The 23,663-nt window shown below is 36.0% G+C and overlaps 1 protein-coding gene across 1 annotated transcript in view; it reads left to right on the top strand.

Annotated features, from left to right (window-relative positions):
* SVEP1 (sushi, von Willebrand factor type A, EGF and pentraxin domain containing 1) overlaps positions 1–23,663 on the top strand; it is a 129,856-nt gene that overhangs the window by 78,449 nt on the left and 27,744 nt on the right. Inside the window, exons 24-36 of the mRNA XM_087926537.1 lie at positions 4,838–5,039; positions 6,129–6,286; positions 8,664–8,865; positions 9,442–9,617; positions 10,673–10,797; positions 11,873–11,996; positions 14,150–14,320; positions 15,859–16,032; positions 18,228–18,347; positions 19,441–19,617; positions 20,740–20,824; positions 20,954–21,145; positions 21,973–22,140. Coding sequence (XP_087782663.1) covers positions 4,838–5,039; positions 6,129–6,286; positions 8,664–8,865; positions 9,442–9,617; positions 10,673–10,797; positions 11,873–11,996; positions 14,150–14,320; positions 15,859–16,032; positions 18,228–18,347; positions 19,441–19,617; positions 20,740–20,824; positions 20,954–21,145; positions 21,973–22,140 — 2,074 coding nt within the window. The remainder of the gene's footprint in view (positions 1–4,837; positions 5,040–6,128; positions 6,287–8,663; positions 8,866–9,441; positions 9,618–10,672; positions 10,798–11,872; positions 11,997–14,149; positions 14,321–15,858; positions 16,033–18,227; positions 18,348–19,440; positions 19,618–20,739; positions 20,825–20,953; positions 21,146–21,972; positions 22,141–23,663) is intronic.

The raw sequence follows: 23,663 nt of genomic DNA, 5'->3' as shown, positions 1-23,663 counted from the left end.
GCCACATTCTGGAATCTTAAATACGCCATTGCTTTGTCCATCTCGAGGTGGACCAGAGAGTCTTCCGTTTCTAAGTACATTTTTAAATTCCTCATCCATCCTTTCAAAGTTAGTCTCCATGCATGTTGTTCTACTCTCTATATCTTTTATCTTCACTTCGTTTCTCTCCATGGCCTGCTGTAGAGACCCTATCTTACCCTCCACCTTCGCTATATCCGCTTTCATTTCAGCCTTCAATTTCCCCATCTCATCTTTCAATTCGCTTATATCTGCTCTAGTTTCCTTGTGATTTTTAATCATCATTTCTTGCATTTTAGATATAGCTTCCTGCAAGGCTAATATGGAAGTTTGTATATTAATATTGGGACATTGGGCTGCTTTTCCCTATTAAAGACTCCTCGATAGTTTTTTGAGATGTTGGTGGGGTGGCTGTCAACGTAGTCGATAGGGTTGGGATAGCCTTCTTTCCTGCTTTTAAGGCCATAGTTGTTGTGGATGTCATCTCTCTAAGTATTTGTTTTTGTTGATGCACAATTTTAAATATATTATCCCAAATCACCATTCAGTATTTGGGTCCTGTACTTGAAAGACTATTCACGTATTTCAATTTTATATCTCACTCCACAGTCTTTTCCCCTATATCATAAATAGAGATCTGCAACAATATTCTAGTCAATGTAATAAGAAAATTGGTCAACAATAGTACATCAATTAACACTTTAAGGAATTAATCTTAAATGTCATAAGTAGTCTAAATAATTTATAAATAGATTATATCAACAAAGTTTATCCCTTTTTACTATTATTTACTATGGTGGAGGGGAAGAAGTTGCTCTCCATCAATATAAACGGATTAAATTCATTATTAAAAAGAAAAAGGATATTCTCAAAACTTATTCAACATAACGCAGATATAATATGTCTTCAAGAGACACATATTTCGAAGAATGACGAAAGACATCTAATTTGTCCAAAATTAGGTAAACTTTTTACAGCACCGGCCGACCAACACAAGAAAAAAGGAATTGCAATTTATGTAAAACAAGATGTAAAGGCAGAATTAATCTGGTCGGATCCCGAAGGAAGAACTCTGGTTATACAAGTTTGGATAAACCACATCACATTTTTACTTGTAGCAATCTATGCCCCAAATGATGACCAGGGGAAATTTTTTAAACACCTTCACCAAAAAATAGTAGGCTTTGAAAAAAAGAAACATTTGCTTGATTGGCGATTTTAACTCCATTGCAGACTACCAGAAAGACCATAGTAATATGGGGAAAAACAAGAAGGGAAAAGGAACTTTCTGGCATGTAAGGAAATGTTGAGAGAGTTAAATTTAAAAGATCTATGGAGGGAACGGAATCTTGAAGGAAAACAATTTACATATTATTCTAACCCACATAAGACTTGGACCAGAATAGATATGGCTTGGATGGATTTGGACTTGGCTAATGAAATAAAAAGAAATCAAAATCCTACCGAATGAATGGGCTGATCATAACCCAATACAGCTAATTTGGAGAGATAGGAGAAAAAAAAAAGATGGACACTAAATAACCAAATTGTAAACGAAGAAGAGTATATTAATAAACTGAAAGAGGAGCTAAACTATTTTCTAAAAGATAATAATAATGAAACAACTTCAAAACAGAACATTTGGGATACTATGAAAGCAATTATAAGAGGCACAACAATTTCCTATAATGCTATGAGAAACAAGAGAATTTATGCCCAACAAAACGCTAATTAAACAACAAATCCAAGACTTAGAAATACAATTACAAAAACCCTAAGACCCAAGGACTACAAAATCAGTTAATACTAGCCAAACATAAGCTGAATTTAATTGAACAAGATAAAATAGAAGTTAGCTTGAGAAGGTCCAAACAAAATTATTTTGAACACGCCAATAAACCAGGAAGATGGCTATCTTATAAACTTAAAAAGAAAAAGAAAAGAGATTGATACACCAATTAATAGACGAGAAAGGTATCCCACAACATGAGATTGAGAAGAAAAAGGATATTATATTAAACTATTTCAAAGATTATATAAAAAGAAGAAATCAATGAGGATAAAATAAGAACTTATCTGGAGAATACGAATGATAAAACAATAGGGGAAGGAGACAAAGAATTACTAAATAAGGATATTACATGGTCTGAGTTAAAATCTGCAATGGAAAATCAATGTAATAATAAATCCCCTGGTCCAGATGGGATTCCAGTAGAATTGTATAAAGCCACAATAGATTTAGTAGGGCCTCTGATGCTGGAAGTGTTTAACGGTACTTTTTGGCTGCCAAAATGCCAGACTCATGGAGGGAGGCGTTGATTGCGTTAATTCAAGGGAGGATGTGGATGCCAGATATATCAACAATTATAGACCAATCTCACTTTTAAACGCCGATTATAAATTATTTACCTCAATTATTGCGAATAGAGTAAAACAAGTTTTAAATTTATACATTCATGAAGACCAAAATGGCTTCCTTCCATTCCGCCAAATTAAAAACAATTTAAGAACCGTTATTGACGCCTTAGAATATTATGAAGCTCATCCAGAGAAACAATTTACACTCTTGTTTCTAGATGCAGAGAAAGCATTTGATAACTTACATTGGCACTTTTTAATACAAAAATCTATAATATGAATCTGGGCACTAAATTCGAGAATATTATCACAACAATTTACAATACCCAACAAGCCAATATACTAATTAATGGTGAACAAACAGGCCCACTAAGCATTGAAAAGGGCGTTAGACAGGGTTGCCCTCTCTCACCCTCTTATTTATATTTGCTTTAGAATCATTGTTAACGCGGATAAGACAAAATCCTGAAATCCAAGGGGTTAGGGTCAAAGCAGAGGAATATAAATTACAGGCGCTTGCAGACGATATGGTTTTCTTCCTAGAGGATCCCATGGAAAAAGGACATAATCTAATAAAAGAACTAGAACAATATGGTTCAGTAGCAGGATTAAAGATTAACAGAAATAAGACGTAAATTACTGACTAAAAATCTAACAGAGAACCAGAGGAAAGAATTAGAAAAACCATGGGGATACAGGCAACAAAAAGGTCAAATATTTAGGCATATGGTTAACACCACATAGTAAATCACTCAAAGAGAATAATTATGATAAACTGTTACAGCAAATTAAGAAAGATCTAGAATCTTGGAATAAGTTGCAGCTTTCTTTACTGGGCAGGATTGCCACAATCAAAATGAACATTTTACCAAACTCCTTACTTATTCCAGACAATCCCAATAAAATTACCAAAATTTTTTTGATGATATAAATAAGGTAACCCTTAAATTTATTTGGCAAGGGAAAAAGCTAGAATCAGTATTAAGGCCTTACAAGATGCAAAAAGTAGAGGTGGGCTAGCGCTTCCAAACTGGGAATTATATTATTGGGCAGCCAACTTATTATGGTTAAAAGACTGGGTCAATTTACGGAATAAAAGAACTCTAGCCTTGGAAGGGCATGACCTTCAGAGAGGATGGCACGCATTTCTATGGGATGTGGGGAAAACTAAACAGGCGTACTTTCATAGACATCTTATTAGAGATTCACTATTAACTAATTGGAAAAAATATGTAAAAACATTATTTAAAAATTCGATTTGGCTTTCAACAATGGAGGCAATGGTTCATCCCAACAATTTGGATATAACAAAAACGACTAAATATAAAGATTTATTAGATCCTTTAGGAAAATTAAGAACTCGACAGGAATTACAGGAACAGGGATTTAAAATTGATCAGTGGTTATATATACAAATCCATAGTAGATACAAACAAGATATCAAAGAATTTGGAATCTATAGCAAATTACAACACTTAGATAAAATCTTATTAGGATCAAATAAAAGAATATCTCCAAATTTTATAAATATTTATTGGAGGTAGAATTAGAGCAAGAGATAGTGAAAGGAAACATGATAATGTGGAGTAGGAATATTGGAAGAAGCATTACATTAACAGAATGGGAAAAGATCTGGAATAGAATCATTAAGATCACGAAATCTGCGCATACAAAGAAAATATGTATAAAATGTTATATAGATGGCACTTACCCCTTCGAGGTTAGCGAAAATGAACCCAAACTCTAGTCCAAAATGTTGGAAATGTAAAAACATAGAGGGAACCTACTTTCATATGTGGTGGACCTGTAAAGAAGCCCAGAAATACTGGCAAAAATTAGAAAATGGCTGGAGGAGATAACTAAAGAACAAATTGAATACAAACCAGAGTTCTTCCTACTAGGGATCTCTGATAAACATTTTCTTAAAAAGACGAAATATATAATAATTCATATTCTAACTGCGCCAGATTAGCATTTGCCCAGTGCTGGAAATCATCCCGTTTACCTACAGATCAATTGGTCATTCAGAAAATATGTGACTGCGCAGAAATGGACAATCTAACCATAGCTCTTAAAAATAAAGAGTCTTCAGCATTTGATAATAATTGGAATACGTGGTATAATTGGTTATATCAGAGATAAACTGATCAATGAGCATAAATAAGCATAAATAACCATAAATAGCGATAAGATATGTATATTTAAAGTAAGGTAGGAGAATTGGATCTTGTAGACTGTCAAAAAGAATATCTGTCTGGTTTTAACGTATTTTCTTTTTTCTTCCGTCTCTTTGTTGTTGTTTTTTCCTCTCTCTTTCTCTTCTTTCTTTCTTCTTTTTCTCTCTCTGTTTCTTATGTAATGTTGTTATGTTATTTTTTTAATTGTAAATTCAATAAAATTTATATGAAAAAAAAAAAGAAATTACCTGGTGCTGAAAATGTCTTTATTCCTTTCTGCTCAGGTACTCACTGTGAAACAGAGGTAAATGAATGTCTTTCAAATCCCTGCTTCAACAAAGCTACCTGTGAAGATCAGGTTGCAGGTTTCCATTGCAAATGCTTGCCTGGATTTACTGGTACTCTATGCGAAAAAAACTTTAATGAATGTCTCAGTAGACCTTGTAAAAATGGAGCCGCTTGCAAAGACGGAATAAATGGTTATAGGTAAAAAGATTCATGCATATAGCTCTGAAGATATATATATAAAGGTTTATTAATGCTAATACAGTATATTTGTTTATTTGCTCACTTGCTTGCTAAAGAGTGGGCAGACGTGTCAAACTTGTGGCCCTCAGGCCGGATGCATCATGCGCTGGCCATGCCCATCCCCATGTTAGCAAAGGGGAAAGTAGCGATACATCACGTGACAACAATGTGACGCCGCAAGTTTGACACTCCTGCCTTAGGGCCTAAAATATAACAGAATAACTGCTTTTGGAATCCTATTTATGTTAGTCTTCATACATGAACGTTTCCTTTTGTCTTATAAGTATCTATTCTATTTCTATAAGTGAACATATCTCCAACACTATTAGTGCTTTAATCTACTGATGGAGGTATGGGCTCTACTGACTGAGTCTACATTCTTTTTCCTATCCAATTTTTTGGCACCCTAGGTTATTGTGTTTCGTTTTTTATTTATTCACTCTGGCTTACGTGTCATTCCAGTGACAGATTACTTCCATATACAGTAATTGTTAAAAGGGGTTAAAAAGTCTAACTGCTGCCTAACTGTCTCTTCCACAGAAATGCATTTGGGGGATTTGTTCTGGATTTTTTTTCTCCTTAGTCCTTGGCTGGGGAGTTTTTTTCTCCATAGTCCTTGGCTGAGGAATTTTTTCCTCCATAGTCCTTGGCTGGGGGTTCAGCCATTTTTAACTCACTCTTTCTTTTGCCAGCTTTTTCTCCACATCAAATTTGGTCCAATTTTGTTTTGTTTTCAGAGGGTTAGTCTGTTGACAGACAGATAGGCAAGGCAGGCTCCTCAGCCGTTTTATGCAATGTCTTTCCAACATTCTTTAGGATTGCAAAAATAAACAAGATCCACAATTGCCAGAACTTGTAAACATTTCAAATTCAAATTCCACAATTGATCTTTGTTTTCAATGTCTTACATACTTAAGCTTTCCACTTACCTTCATATTGGTTCTTCATTTCACTTAAGTAACCTACTTTCTATTTTAATACAGCTAGAATGTAATTGTTCAAACTGTAGTAAAGATAATTCTTTCATTTTCTTTTGTCTTCTCAAAGGTGTCACTGTGTTACAGGATATACAGGGCCCCAATGTGAAGTGAATATCAATGAATGTGAATCCAATCCCTGTGAAAATCAAGGAACCTGTATGGATGCCTTGAACTCCTACGTTTGTAAATGTCCTCCTGGCTTTACAGGCAGCAGGTGTGAAACAGGTACCCAGGATCAAAGTATTACCAAACAATAGCAAGCCTATCTTGCAACAATTCCACAGACTTGAACCGAAACCAGATGACTCCTAAGAATATAGCAGCCTTTGCAAATCCCAGTATACAATAAATAACTACAATAATTGAATATTATGTTTATTATAAATTCAATTTTAAACCAATAATATAAATGAGACACTGAAAAAATGTGTTTTGAATGCTGTCCAGAATCCACTAGTGTTGGGTGGCGACTAAATTTAAATAAATAATATTTAGAATCTTACCATTCCTTAAATTGCAATTTCATTTTCTATAGAGTTTACAGAGTATTTCTTGTGTGTTCTTCAAGTACTTGTTAATCAGCTGGAAAAGATTTTCTTCATTCCTTGCTTTGTACTAAAGTACTGTAGCAACTTTTGTGGCCAAGTAGCAAATTATTAAAAATAATATATAAATATTATTTTTAAAATAAATATTGTTTAACATTATTAAAAATAGTACAATCATGCAGAAAATCAATCCACGTGGTTGTTAAGAGTCAACATGAGCTTGAGGTAGACAGTCTATCAGTTGTAAACTTAATACAGTATGTTTTGGTTCTGAAGAAGTTTATTGTCGGTGCAGTAAATGTTCTCATCGCTAAAGCATGTTAATTTCCTTCTCCCGTTTTTAGTGGTATTTTGAATGGGAAAATATTTCTCTAATTTGCTGTCATAAAATATTTTGTTTCATGGACTGTTTTAAAATCCATTGGAATTCAAAGATATGTTGGTTTTAATTTAACTTAATTTTCCTTACCAAACTATAGATTCTGTCAAAGCTCTCCTTTTGACTGTAGCAAACTGGAAGAATTGGTTTGCTTAACTCCTGAATACAAGATGAAGCAAATGTAAAAATAAATAAATAAGAGACCAAGTTAAAACATTTTAGCTGCAGAGAAAAAAGTGCAATAAAAACAATAAAAAAAAATATTTTAGCTGCCACATGGTAATACTGTACACCAAGGAATGTTAACATCACATGACAGCACTAGAGATTTGAGTGCAGATGGAATGGTTTTCATCCATCAGGGTTAACTGTCCAATTATATGATATACCTTCTAAGGCTCAAGGGTCTTTAGATAGAAGAATAGTGGATATTTTACATTGGACATTTTCTATATAAATCATTTTTATAGAAACATGATGCTCAATATTTTCTTACAACCAGTGTGTCTATTTTGTTTAACATGGCTATATAATTGGAAAAGCCAGAGCCTCCCCAACTTCTCTCTTGCTCTGTTTAAAAATAAGCATTTTCATTCTGTCAATTCTGTCAGCATGATGGGAAAACATAGCTCAAAGAACTGAATCATTTGAATCAAATATTCATTACAGTACTAGATTGGGAAGGAAGGTGTAGTACAATCAATTGAAAAGCTTAGAAGATAATCAGAGCCCAAAAGATATAAAAGATATATGTATTAAAACAAAGAGTAGACATAAAAACAATTGTTTAAAAGATTCTAAAAGAAGGGGTAGGAACATTAGATGCTTATAGGAGAGCATTAAAGGTATTGTAGAGCACTCTAATATGGGAAACTAGATATTCATTAAGGCTTGTTTGTGGCAGGGGTTATAATACAAGGAACTTTGAGTGCTATTGTCCAAAACCTGGCAATATTGTAAAAATGGAGTGGGTATAGAATTGTCCTGTGTGCCCTGAATATTTTTGCAGCAGCAGTGAGGTGAAGGCTACAAAATGTCTCTGTAGTACAGGTGCTCTACAGGTGCTTTTTGTCCAGAGACACACGGGTATTATTTCTCCAAGTAAGGGATTCCTGTATCATTCACGGGCAGCTGAGTTGAATGCATAACATTGTAAAGGCCCTCCAGTGTTGAAGTACTTTGAGTTTAATTGAGCAGGCAATAGGGGAAAAGAGTACCTGTATTCACTGGCAATACAGATTGGGGTTCTGGCTAGATCCAATTGTTGTTCTGTTTCTGCTATATGCTATTTAGTAAGTACTTTGGCCTGAGCATATCCCATTGTGAAGGAAAGACCTAGAGAGAAACCCAAAGATGAGGTTTTAGTTGCCACTGCCTGTTTCCATGTGTATTGACATCACACCTCAGAGTTAATGGAGTAAGGCCAAGGGGGAAAAAAAGATACTTTGAGCCAATTGATGAGTTTGATCATACCCATTTTAACCTCAACTTTCATGAAGCCTGTTCTTAGTCTCAGGGTAGCATTTGAGGCTATCGTTGAATTTGGGGCTTGGAGGGCTGGAAATTTGAATTGTGCAAGTTCTTACAGTGTAAAATTGGAGAAGGAACACAGCTAGCCCCCATAAAAGTATTGTGATATTGTCAAGGAACTAAACATTTTTCCTATCTGTTGCAGAGCAGTCTTCTGGATTTAACCTGGATTTCGAGGTTTCTGGAATCTATGGCTATGTTTTGCTTGATGGTATCCTCCCCTCACTCAGTGAGATCACATGTGCATTTTGGATGAAATCCTCCGATACTACAAATTATGGGACTCCAATTTCTTATGCAGTGGAAAATGGAAGTGACAATGCATTCTTGATTACAGATTACAATGGGTATGTGAAGTAGCTGCAGCTTCCAGATTATACGTTTGGGGGAGAGATGCAAACTGTATTTTATTGCTTTATCAACCTAACCTCTAGAACTTATTTTTCCATGTGTTCAGTTACACAGTAGAGCATTACACATTCTGTATTCAGTGAGTAAGCAACCTATAGATTTGTGAAATATTTCTCTAGTCCATGCCAACACAAGAAAATTACTGTAGCCATTTTTTTTACTGTGCACTTGTACAATCATTCGTGCTTTTGGACACGACCAAATCGGGTCACAACTGAAGTCCGGGAATGGATTATGGTCGCGACCCGAGGCTCCACTGTACTACCTTGTATGGCCCATCCAAATCCTTTTGGCCTTTTTCTTTTGTTTTTTCTTTTTTTCTTCAATTGAAGTTCAGAAACGTCACTAATGGTCAGGCCAGCCATTAACTTTTGCTTGATTATATTCACTCTTACCCTGAAGTCTTTTGAGTTACTATTTTGTCTTGTCCCCATTAGACTATTAAATCTGGCGTGCAGCTAACCTGTTTCATGCAGGTCACTTCCATTTCTCTTCCTTCTCTTCTGATATAGATGGGTTCTGTATGTTAATGGAAAGGAAAGCATTACAGACTGCCCTTCTGTGAACGATGGCAATTGGCATCATATCACTGTGACTTGGGCAAGTGGAGATGGAGCCTGGGGGGTGTACATCGATGGAAAATTGTCTGATGGAGGCAATGGCTTATCTGTGGGAACAGAAATCCCTGGTATGTCTCCCTTCTTTATTTATCTGGCTGTATTTATTTGCCATGTTATTCTGAGATATTTGACTGAAGGGATGTAAGATTCACATCCTACACAACGTAGTAATTGTTACTACTCATTTAAAGCTATATTAGTACTAGTTTGTTGTCCCAAGCATATAGTGTCAACCATCATGTACCATAGTAATAATCAGTTTTATTCCTTGCATTTGTGTGAGTGAACCTGTATGAAAAGTATAGTATCTGAAATCAATCCAAATGTACCTGTCGTAGGATGCAGAAGGGAGCAGCACTTGCTATCTGCCCAGACACAAGTGGTTATCTCATCTTTTCTATTTCAAATGGCAACACATTCATCTAATTTTATATAATTACTCAGGAAAGCACCCATTCCTAACTACAGATTACATCAAAACAAATATGTGTCAACATGTCACAAGCTCCAGCTTTCCATTGTCCTATTGCGATGATGGCGAGCCTATGGCACGTGTGCCAGAAGTGGCACGCAGAGACACTTCTGCCAGCACGCGAGATGTTGCCCGGAAAAGTCCCACTGCGCATGCACGTGCACTGCCTGCCTGACAGCTGATTGTCAGGTATCTGGCACGCATGCACGGGGGACGGGAGTCCCATGCGCATGCGCAGAGATGCGCAGCATTGGGGTTCACGTGCACATGCGCAGGGGGCATGGGTGGGCACACGCATTGCTTTCTGGCTGCTGACACGCGAGCGCGAGCCCAATTTTCATCACAGGAGACCCAAAAGGTTAGCCCCCATTGTCCTATTGCAATGACAACACAGGCATAAAGGAGGAGTTTTCATTACAAAGTTTCATTCTTGGCCTGCTTATTCTCCCCATGGACTTCTATGATTAAATGAAAGAATTGTGAAAACTATATCTGAAGAGCTTGATGTTTATATTTATACCCAATGCCTATCTTCTGCCCCACTCAGCAATCTGCCTTTTGGTATAAAGTTTCTCCTAGAATGACACTGCTGAATTCAAGTTCTTAGTTCTCAAATGCACTAGATCCTTATTCTGTTTTCCTTGTAAATAGGTGGAGGTGCATTAGTACTCGGACAGGAGCAAGATCAAAGAGGAGAAGGCTTTAACCCAGCTGAGTCTTTTGTTGGCTCAATTAGCCAGCTAAACATTTGGGGTTACGCTCTGCTTCCTGAACAGGTAATATATTGAATCTAATTTGGTTTTCCCGAAAGTTCCATTTTATGAAAGCTATTTGCTCTGGGAGGAGGAATACTGGAGCATAGGTGCCAATAGCTAATTTTTAGCTATATGGATTACATAAAACTAAAACTAAATACATAATAATCAGTAAACCCATTGATGAAGGTTCTTCAAAGGGATGTGTTCATGGTGAACATTCCAAACACAAAAGAACAGTGATGGGCCTTTTTGTTTTTATTTATGTTCCGTTTCATGAAGCATTCAGTTGTACATTCAGCAGGGGGAGAAAATTATCTGCCAATTTCTGTAGCTTCCAAATCAGCTTTAGCCTCTTTGACATGACCAAAAGCAATTTGATGTGCTTCTTAACAATAAGAGGGCTTCTCATTAAATGGCCCTGGAACCGAACAAGTAATCAATCATAGGCCTATTATTAAGGGGGAAATGGAAACAGATAAGAAGTGGTTAACTAAATCACCCTGAGCTGCTGGAAGAAAGGCAAACAAATGAATTGAACTCAGTTAAGATATGTAAGAGAAACACCACATACTTTGCAAAACATTAGAGTGGTTCATGATAGTATAGTTTTACAGCTTTCATCTTTTTCTAAAATAATACATACAAAAACTTAAAGCATTTCAAAACCCCAATCATGCTATTTTAAAATAATAAATTATAACATGAAATTAATTTTCTATGCATAGGTGTCTTTATATGTGTGTGTGTGTATACATACACACACACTCACGCACACACACACACACACGCACACACACACACACACGCACACACACACACACACATATATATATATATACACCATGCATAGGTGTCTTTATGTGTGTGTGTCTGTGTTTGTGTGTGTGTAAAATCAGTTTATCAGGGAATTTGTTCTCAGTTTTAGAGTTTTTCAAGTGTATCCAAGATTGAAAACTGCTACAAAGGTATCCGAATGGAAAAAATGTTTCTGTCTAAGCAATTTTTTGTGTATGTGTATTTTGCATTTGTTTCCAACTAATTGGTGACAACACAGACAACTACATGTGTATCTTCTTCTTGCTTGAACTCTAAGGTGAAGTCCTTGGCTACATCTTGTCCAGAGGATCTCCAGAAAGGCAACGTATTAGCTTGGCCAGATTTTCTTCCTGGGGTTGTTGGAAGAGTGAAGATAGATCCCAGGAGCATATTCTGTGCTGGTTAGTTATCTTTCAAAGCCTTCGTGGAAGTATCATACAGTTGCATTCAAACCATGTTCAGAAAAACTGTGGCACTGAATGAAAGGTTTCAAGAAGGTCTCAGAGAGAAAATCAGTAAGAAAGTTATTTCTCTTGCAATAGGCGGGTAAAATGTAAGAGAAAATCAACAGTGTTGATATTTCTGACTTTCTCTTGCAACAAGGAGCATACTATACAGGTAGTCCTCAACTTACGATCACCATTAAGCCCAAAGTTTATGTGGTTAAGGGGGAATTTTGTTAAGTGGGTTTTGCCCGATTTCACAACTTTCCTTGCCACAGTTGTTAAGTGGATCACGGCAGTTGATAACTTAGTAACCTGGTTGCTAAGTGAATCTGGCTTCCCCATTGACTTTGCTTGTCAGAAGATTACAAAAGGGGATCACATGACCCCAGGACACTGCAATGGTCATAAGTATGAACCAGTTGCCAAACATCTGAATTTTGATCACACAATCATGGGGATATTACAAAGGTCATAACCATGAAAAACAATCATAAGTCACTTTTTTCAGTGATGATGTACCTTTGAGCATTCACTAAATGAACTATTGTAAGTTGAGGTCTACCTGTATTCTACTACAGCAGTCACCAACCTTTCCAGCTTTGCAGACCGGCTGAGGGGGAGATGGGATGGTTGGGTACGAGCGTGCATGCCCACCACTCATGTAAGTTGAGTTGCAGACATGAGCATGCTTCAACGCTGTTTACACGGCCTGGTTCTGAACAGGCCACAGCCCAGTACCAAGTGGCAGCCCCGGGATTGAGGACCTCTGTAACAGGATACATTATTAATTCATTAGACCATAATGAGTGGCCAATATTTCACATGGAAACAAAAAACCAGTCATTTTCTACAGTAGAAAAATGGAAGAAAGAGCAATTAAGGACAAGATTTATTAATATTTTAGAAATGTAGCTTAATATATTTAAGGGAACAGCTTAAAAACACAAGTATTACTAATAACATTTTAATATAATTCACTTCTCTATAACGTTTGTAGTAAGTATTTACCTTAGCTGAATATGATTTAAGTTAAATGTTTATGAAATAAGCTATTTCATTTCAAATAAATTAATTAAAAGAACATAAATTATGTATATGATTTTCTATTTCGTGTAAGTGTGGTTCAATAAATTCTAGTATAGTTGGTTTTTATTAGTCCAATTGTTCCTGTTAACTATAAAATGCATCCTAAAATTCCGTCTGTCATTCCACAATCTTACACTACACAGAATTCTCTGAGCAGGAGCGTCAGGGAAAATAATTCCCTGATAGCACATAGAAAAATGTTTTAAATTTACTGGTATTAGTTCTGAGGCATGAGGCTAAAAATACGATTACCCCCATGGCCTTGCATGGATACACTTGATCATTCAATGACTGGAACATTCAGTCTTAATTCTTCAAATTCCAGTGTTGTGTAATAAATGTTCATTGGGACCTCAAGCAAAATATTTATGGTTTCCTGCATTAAGAATGTTGAAAGCATGAAATTTCAGAGTGGGTCATAGAGAAATATTTCTTGGCCTTCATGAAACAATAATTCAATTTTTTCTTGATTTGTTATTTGTTTTTTGTTGTTAATGGGTTTTTTTGTCATTTTAAATTATAAACATTGTTTTAACAAGTAATGAAATGCAGAACGTTTCCTACTTTAAGAGAGCTTAGAAATATTTTAACCAGGCAGCTTATTTAGTACAATATGAAGAACCAGAATGATGAGTACAGAATTGCATATTGATTTGATTTTGTAAATATTCACAACTCAGCCATGCTTCCCTTATTCTCCCTTACCACTTGGATAAAATATGATCCTTAGAATCTTCTTTCTCTAAAAGATGTAATGTTGATTTGGCAGTACAATGTAGTGGCATTTCATTTTAATGGACTAATCGAAGGGGGAGTCGTGAATATTTGATAAGTAAAAATATACATAACTGTGTCAAATTAGATCATTGCTTAGTTAATACACAAGTGACATTGTTTATAACATCACAAAAATTATCATCACAAAAATGGAATCAGTTGTCTGCAAAATCTACTGTAAATAGTTCATTTGCTCTGTGGTGATACTATATATAAATTGTACATACATGTTGATTTGTCCACAGATTGCCAACCTTTAGAAGGATCCATTCCCCACCTGAAAACTTCATCAGCTACTTTAAAGCCAGGATCAAAAATATCTCTCTACTGTGACCCAGGTTTCCACATAGTGGGAAATTCTGTCTTACATTGTCTAAATTTAGGACAGTGGGCACAACCTCTTCCACATTGTGAAAGTAAGCAGCTATTTTTGCAACAGCTTTAACTTCAGGATATACCACACTGTTGTTCAGAAGTTTATTTTATTTATTTATTTTATTTATTTATTTTTGTCAATTGCTTACAAGATAATAGTTATAAGTAAAAACATAGTTATGAATACATGGATACATATAAGAAAAATAAAAAAATAAAAGAAACAATAGGACAGGGACAGTAGGCACGTTGGTGCGCTTATGCACGCCCCCTATAGACCTCTTAGGAAAGGGGTGAGGTCAAAAGAAGATAGTCTAAGGTTAAAGTTTTTGGGGTTTGGGGAAGAAACCGCAGAGTCAGGTAGAGTATTCCAGACATTGACCACTCTGTTGCTGAAGTTGTATTTCCTACAATCAAGTTTGGTGTGGTTAACCTTGAGTTTGTATCTATTGTTTGCTCTTGTGTTGTTATGGTTGAAGCATTGACAGGTAGGACATTGCAATGTATGATTTTATATACTATACTTAGATTGGACCGAAGGCGGCGTAGTTCTAGGTTTTCTAGGTCTAGAATTTCGAGTCTGGTGGCATAAGGTATTCTGCAACGAGTAGAGGACTGGAACTGTGTTAATATCAGATTCGTAATGTGAGTTCCAGACTGATGAGCTGTATTCGAAGATTGGTCTAGCAAATGTTTTGTATGTTCTAATTATTAGTGTAATATTACCAGACAAAAAGCTATGTAAAATTAGGTTAACAACTCTAAACGCCTTTTTGGCTATGTAGTTACAGTGGGCTCTAGCACTTAGGTCATTAGAGATGAGTACTCCAAGATCCTTGACAGAGTTTGGATCATCAACAAGGTCTTGACTATTCAGCCTGTATTTTATTTTCTGATATTTTTTTTTTGCCAATATGTAGGGCAGAGCATTTGTTTGTTGAGATTTGAAGTTGCCATTTGTTTGACCATTCTGATACATAGTCAAGGTCTTTTTGAAGGGTAGCAGTATTGTCTGTGGTGTTGAATAGCTTTACATCATCAGTTCCTGGGCATAGGTTCCTGGGCATAAGCTAAAAAAAAAAAGTACTGAATGGAAGTCACTTAGGGACACCCAAGGTACTTTTTAAAATTGTTTCCATATAAGCTAAATTTATTGTTAGTTTACATAATAAATTTGCTTTTATGTGTATGCATATACATATATATGGGTATGTGTTAGATGGTGAATGAGATGAAGTGTTATTGTATTATTGAGTGCTTTTTTAATGTTTCATTGAGACTGGTTCCACATTCTTTTTAATGTGTTTTTAGCAGCAAATTTTGGAAGCATTTGCTGCTTAACTACAGTCGATACAGGAATTTGAAATTCCAAAAGCAAAGACAAACACAGCACCCTTTCTTCTTTAGATTTCAGCTGTAGACATTGAAGTTTGTATTATTAATATAATTAAAAATAGAATTATATTGCCTCCAGGAACTAGGACTTAAGCTCATGGAAGCCATTTGAAGAAAATTTTAAATAAATATGTCTCATTCCCTAATAGGTTTATATGTGTATTTATATACTGTTTGAGTATAGGAATTAGTTGTGGAGAACCTCCACCTTTAGAACATGGATTTTACTCAGCTGAGGATTTCTTTGCTGGAAGCTCTGTAACCTACCAGTGCAACAGTGGTTATTACTTGTTGGGAGACTCAAGGATGCTGTGTACAGACAATGGAAGCTGGAATATTATTTCACCATCTTGCCTTGGTAAGTCCACATAGACCACATGGTTAATATCAAAAGCTAAATCTATGTTTTCCAGTCCAATTCTAAGGATGTTGTGATTATGAGTGACCACAGGTGCGCAAGTGTCATTTCTTCTGTCACAGTGCCATGGTGCAAAATGGGGTGCTATGAAACATCTTGCATCATACTGTAACTGACACAAATTATGCACTTCATGTAAGTGATGTGGTAATGACATGATGCTTGATATGTTATTGTAGTTTACACTTGTGACTTAAATGTGTAATATGTCAATTAAGCATACATCCAGGACCTAAAAATATTATTTGGGTTTTTCAAGTCCTACATGTTCCATAGGATTTATAAAAAAAACTTAACTTGAGAAGGAGATTAAAATTCAAGTTCTGGGCAGCATATATAGTTTTGTGGGTCTTTGGATTCTGGTAGAAAGGGAAAAGCATCCTTTATTAATACATGGTCAAAGACCAAACCAACAAATATTAAAACACATATACCATTAGTAGTTTAACCATTTAAATGTATAAATTACTTAGAAGTCAAAAACAATCAAATCTTGAGGAAGACCCCAGATGATTCCCTACAGATTAAAAAAATCATTTCTGCCCTACATATATTTAGCTCCTGCCAACCTAGCAATTCAAAAGCATGCAACAGGGAGTAGATAAATAGGTACCATTTTGCTGGGAAAGTAATGGCGCTCTGTGTTGCACTCCACGCTCTAGTGTAATGTCATGGTGGCCACATGACCATGGGAATGTCTTCGGCCTGCCCCCTAAGGTCAATGATGAGTAGCGGAGTAAAATCTATACGGACTCCTTTACTTACATAGATTTAGAAATTGGTGACTTAAAAGGAAATAAATTATCTCCTTATCATAAAAAAAAACAAATAATTAGGATTATAAATTTTAATTGTTATTGTGCATGGAGTAGACATTTAATAAATAATAGTGTTCAGATTCAACCTTCGTATTTGAACATAAAATTGTTCTGTGGGAGGTTGAACTATCTTCCAGTTTTTGCTCTGATGGATGGTGCATTGGCCGGGGTCGGGGAACACCAATGACTCTTCTTCTGATAGGAGGAAGTATGTGGTCCATTATGCTTTTTTCACAGATACAGGTTTATATACGTCAGTTACATTTTTTGACAGAACTTGGTTAGATAGTTTTCAAGAATTGCTTACAGTACAAAAAATGTCTGTTTGCATTTTTATCATCACTCAGAATCTGCCTCAGTCAGCAGTTTCTCGTAAGTTTTATTATATCCTTATAAAGCACCATGTGTACTTTGTATAGAAAGAAAGAAAAATGTAGGCATCCACATTTTTTTTTTCACAGATTGATTTCAAAAGGTCTTAAAATAATCAGCATTTTAATATTTTGTAAGGGAACAGAGCTAGTCTCATTCCTAGAAAACTAATTTTTGGAAGAAGAATTCTTAAGTTCTGATATAGTTAGTCCTTGACTTATGACCTCCAATTGGAATTGGGATTTTGATCACTAAAAGAGGCAGCTGTTCCTCTTCAGAGGTGATCTGCCTATCAGCACCACTGCCTGTCAGCAGCTGACCCTCCCCAATGCCTGTGCAGGCAGGCAGCTCTCTGTCTGGTTGACCACCTCCCCCAGTGCCAGAGGGGCCCGGGACAGCTTCGTCCTCAGACCATGGCCTCTCCAGTCATACCAAGGGAGAGGTGCCATCCCTGTCAGACTGTCCCAGTTCCAACTACTTATCCTCCGAACCAGGCTCTGATGAGGCCACGATAGCAAGATGATTTATGAATCGAATGCCATCCACATTCATGGCGTTGCAGAGAATAAGAAAAAGACAAGATAGGCCGGGATTTTAATCAGAATGGCCTAGAAAATTAAAAAATTGTGAAGAAGAAAAGGGTCAAGAGCGTAATGGATGAATGGGAGCAATCATCGTTAGATGCCGTTTGGGTCAAAGGGAGAATTAGAAAAGGCAAGCTACATAGTTGGATTGAAGTTTACCAAGAGTGACAGAGAAACGTTAGCAGCATTTGGTATTTTCTGTTGAGTCCCAGGCTTAAGAGGCAGCAAAAGAGAATAGGAGGAGACTTTCAGGAGATTAGAAGGATAATCTGGAGTGCAAAAAAAACAGGGGCGGTTGGAAAATGAGGAGAAAGAGAGTGACATTTTCTTAGCAACATGAAATGCTGTTATTTGTTTCTAGACGTTGATGAATGTGCTGTTGGTTCAGACTGTGACTCCCATGCTTCTTGCCTTAACACAAATGGATCCTACATATGTACCTGCATTCACCCGTATACAGGAGACGGCAAGAAATGTGCAGGTAAAGGAGCAGGAATAGCAGAGCAGTTTGGATGGGCACATGAAAAATTGTTTGTATCTATAGAATCATAGCTATCTTTTAGTCCTCCTCTCGAAATCCATCATTGAAATTCCAGATTACCAGCCTCCTAAAATTTGTAGTATAGCAGTAGCAATTCGACTTCCCAGTGCTTTACAAGCCTCTCTAAGCGGTTTTACAGAGTCAGCATTTTGCCCCCAACAATCTGGGTCTTCATTTTACCAACCTCAGGATGGAAGGCTGAGTCAACCTTGAGCCGGTGAGACTCGAACTGCAAAACTGCTGGCAGCTAGCAGTGAACAGAAGTAGCCTGCAGTACTGCACTCTAGCCACTGTACCACCAAACCAGTATAAACAGCTTAAGCTTTAAATGGAGCTGGAGATTTTATTAACATTTGTATTAGTAATCCTTTATTAAGACCACATTATACCTTATTTATCCTGAAACTAAATCATTTTTTCCTAAAACGGTATGGTCTATTAAATCATATATTGAATGGATAATGAATAACACTGTTTCCAAGCAAATTCAAACCTGATAATTTCTCATTTGTCCCTTGGATTGGGAAAATGGTCATAAATTTAATACAGATAAGCTATCATTATAACCCAGAAATGGCAAAAAAGCAACAAAAAAAAAAAAAGCAAGGGGGTGAAGAAAACTCCTCCCTAGAAATTCTCAAAGTATAAAAGTAGCTGCTTTGGTTTGGTAAGATTTCTGGCTGTAGGTAAGGAACAATAAAGGAAACTGCTTAGAAATAACTTGGTCTTTCTTGGTTTTGTAGCCTGACACTAGCATGGTGTTGAAAATATGTTTAAAGAAAATTTCTCATGATGCAAGGTGACCAACTTGCAGTAGTGGTATAAATTCAAGTAATGAAAAAAAATGCCTCAAACTAAACTGTTCTTCAAAGAGTTTGACGAGCATTCCCATGCTTTTTTTTTTTTTTTGGTCTGGGCTTTTACCCTGCCAAGTTTGCCTACTTCAATGTTGCGTGATTTGTTTTCATTTTTAAGCACATGAGCCACACCTGATGTCAGTAAGCTCTGTTTTACCTTATATCTGATTCCAAAGAACCCGTTAAATGCAAACACCCAGGAGATCCTGAACATGGTCGCTCGCATGGGGTCAGCTACACTGTTGGTAGCGAAATCAGGTTTTCATGTGAAAAGGGCTACCAGCTAAAAGGAGTGAGTCAAGTTGCATGTTTGGAATCTGGGGAATGGAGCCATCCGATACCATTCTGTGAAGGTATTTTTTTTTAATCGTTTATTGTTATTGTATAGCTAGAAATCATGGTAGCCTGGATAGGCAGTTCAGCATATAATTTATGGGAATTGCTTATTCAGAAAAAAAATTGTTCCAAAACATGATGATACTTAAGAGTTCATAGATTTCCTGCTGTAAGTGCCAGTACTGGATTTGTAACTTAAATAGATGTTATTATTGATAGAGACTGTATCCTGGCCATTCCAACAGTGCTTATCTCCAGTGGCTGCTTAAGGACAAACAGTCCAAAATTACAGTGGAGGTGACTAGATTCTGTACAGCAGCACTGGGGATTCGTTCGAAACACGTGTCAACCCTCACTATAGCTATTTTATACAACAAATGTGGAAAATCCTTTGCACTGCTTATCTATTTCCCTTTTAGTATTAAACTGACTATGGGTCTCACAGTTTATGGCAGGGGTCTCCAAACTTGGCAACTGTAAGACTTGTGGACTTCAACTCCCAGAATTATCCAGCCAGCATAGTTGGAGTTGAAGTCTTACAGTTGCCAAGTTTGGAGACCTCTGGTTTATGGGTTGTAATTTTATTATAGTTAGACCATGTATAATTTACAGACTGTATTTTATCATAAATTTTACTGTTATCATTTTATTCTAGATTTTTTTAAAATTGTATATTTATTGAGTGTTTTTATTTGTTCTGGTCTATGACTAATAAATTGAATTGTATTGTATTGATAGAGACTTCCAGTGTTATTTTCAGTTGTGACTATTTAGTTGCAGACATATCAGTAATTCACATTAAAGGTGGCTGAGCTTCACATAAAGGAAAGAGAAATATTCCTAAGTCATTCAGTGAAGTGGTGGTGGAACACAAGCTTATCTGAGATTATATAAAATCTATTGGATATTGGACCATCTCTGCTGCATTCCAGAAACAGTGAAAATCTTTCTGAATTTCTATCCAATCTACATACCTTTTTGTTCCAAATTTACTTTCTAATAATGGAGGATTTTTTCGCTCTCCAGCAATTTAATACTGGCATTTAGAGTGATTTCCACTTCCCTTTTGAGGATGTAGTAATGTTACAGCAATATATTTTGCATAATCCAAATGATGTTTTTCTTTTTCTTTCTCCAAGCTATTTCCTGTGGTATACCACCCCACCCTAAAAACGGTGCAATTGATGGCTCCAGATTTACATTTGGTAGTAAAGTAATGTTCAGGTAAGAGATCATTATATCTTGTTTTACATTTGAGAAATTGAGTAAAACATCAGGCGAAATACTGTGAAACAGGCATATACCAAAAATACATTTATATCTCCCAGTATTTATTTTTTTGTCTACCTACAGATGTGAAGAAGGATACGTTTTAATGGGTGAAGCTGAAGCAACATGTCTAGTGAATGGCAGATGGAACCATTCTTCCCCGTTTTGTGAATTAGTACAATGTCCCCTCCCAAAAGAAATAAAGAATGGAAAATATATCATGAACAGTGTGATGTACCTTTCTAATGTATCTTACACATGTGACGTGGGGTACAGGTAATCAGAAAACCAGATTTTATTTGGTAGATACCACGTCCTTGTTAAAATTGCAGAAGAAAAACTAACATGCATTTATGAGTTGAAAAAATATGCAAAATGTTCTCCATATGGAATTTAAACTGCTTTTTATGATTTGGTGCCGTATGTTCTTGCACACCGGAAGGCAAATGAGTTTCAAAATACTGTTTTCTGATCATTTTTGAAGCATGCGCATTCTGACTTGACTCAACATGATTATTCAAGATTTGTGCTCCAAAGGTTATAATTCAGAAATGGTGCACTTCATCCATAACCACAATTGAGGCCAACATTTCTGTTGCTAAGCAAGGCAGTTGTTAAGCGACTTTTGCCTCCTTTTACGACCTTGCTAAGGTTGCTAAGTGAAACACTGCAGTTGTTAAGTTAGTAATATTCTGGTTAAGTGACTTTCTCTTCTCCATTGTCTTTGCTTGTCAGAAGGTCACAAAATGTGATCACATGACCCTAGGACACTGCAACTGATAAATACATGCCAGCTGCCAAGTCTTGGATTTTTAATCATATGATCATTAGGATGCTGCAATAGACATAAATGTGAAAAATGGTCACAAGTCACTTTTTTCAGGGTTATAGCTTCGAACGATCACTCAGCCAATGGTTGTAAGTTGAGAACTAGCTGTATCTATCCTTGGAATGATTGTTAATTGAAGCTGAACAATTTCAATGAATCCTTAAATGAAAAAGAATATTTGTTGTCCTATTTAGACAGAAATACCCTTTTTCCCCCCCTACTTTTTGATCTTACCCACTATCTACTCTATGTTGTTTTTTTCTTTGTTCCTTAGTCTACAAGGACCATCTGTACTTGTATGTGAAGCTTTAGGTAACTGGAGCAGCTCACCTCCAGATTGTGAAATCATTTCTTGTGGCCTTCCTCCAGTAATTAAAGATGCTATTGTTACTGGAAACAACTTTACCTTTGGAAATACCGTCACTTATACGTGTAAGGAAGGGTAGGTAAATCAGCATTAGGTTCTAGTAGTATCGTTTGATGAAACGTTATTAATAATATTGTGGCTTTTTTTTTTTCCTAAATCCATATTTCTGTATTCACCTAGGGCAGGTTTCTCAAAGTTTTACACTGCTGCAACTCCTTAAAACGATAAATAACTTTGTAGTAATCCTCCTTGAACCTATCTAATAATTTCATTAAGGTTAGGATTGGGTGAGAAAGAACTATTATCACTTAATTTTAATAATTCATTTTAAATCCGCATATCATAGGGTTTTTCAAACTTCATAGTCTTTCAGAGCAGCCAGATGCTATGTTGGCTCAATAGAAAGGTTTCTTCTGGGAAGGAGATGAAAAGTAAGAGAGAGGACAATGTGTATCTTTGTGTGATGCTGTAAATAATACATACATCAGAAACTTTCCCACTCTGTAAAAGATTATTAAAGTTGTGCAGCAGTCCATATTCAAAGGGCAAAATGTAACATACTGTATGTGTGGGGTATATGCAATATTTGTTGGGAATATCTTAAGACATTTGAATCTTTTTAGGGCCCAGTATCTGGATTTCAAGTTCATGACAGATGCAACATGCATGATATATCTCTTTTTATTCATATTTTGTTCTTTAAATCCAGATCACTGTGCCAAACTATATGCATTGCCAATGTAGCTTTCTAAATAGTTGAGAAACTCAGGGAAATCATCACTGTACATTCAAAAAGTAAAATTGTGTTATTCCACCTTTGTTCCTATTCAAAAGAATACTCCAAACCTGGATTTCTGATTTTTTTTTTAAATGGAGTATTAAATCAGGGAACTTATTTAATTAAAGCAAGCTTTTAGGAACTAACTTCTCCACTTGGAAGTTCTCTAGATGGAGTCAATGAATTAATTTATCGAAAAGCAGGAACAAGTGCTGCTTAAACATCAATTAGGATAGAAAATGGCTACATGTTTCTATGTATTCAGCATCTAAAAGGGTGAGAGATTAGTTCCTTTTTAAGAATGATTCATCAATGATTCAGTCTGTTGCCCTCCTTCCTTGCAAACACTCATGCTTTTGTGTGTTTGTGTGCGTGTGTGTGTGTTTATATATCTATGGATAATTTCCATAAATATATAAAAATGCAATTTCTATTATTGTAATGGTAAAAGGGAATTACAGGGAGTGTGATTTGGGTCAGCTTGCAGCTGCTTAAGGGGAAAAGAAAGAAATTCAGAAAGGAGCCTCCATAACTTCTGAGACTGTAAAAGACAGCAGGAGATTTGTATAATCCAACCTGCAAGATTCTGCTAATATGACCTTACAATAAAGTAGAATTGCTCATCTGATCATGTTTCCTATCTGGTATATCTGAGAAGGCTGTGACAATTACATACAGTGCCGTTAAAGTTGTCTCAGTTCTTTAAAAACAATTGAAAATGTTCTATGAAATTGATTGGAGTTCAGGGTGCTTAATTAAAGTTCTTGCTGGTGCTGGTACACTTAAAAAAACCTACATTGGAATTATTTACAATAACAAT

This window comes from Pseudonaja textilis, chromosome 2, assembly GCF_049901715.1.
Source record: "Pseudonaja textilis isolate UNSWEBS1 chromosome 2, rPseTex1.2, whole genome shotgun sequence".
NCBI lineage: Eukaryota > Metazoa > Chordata > Lepidosauria > Squamata > Elapidae > Pseudonaja > Pseudonaja textilis.
Note: the sequence above shows the minus strand (reverse complement) of the source record. Positions and strands in the feature narration are given on the sequence as shown.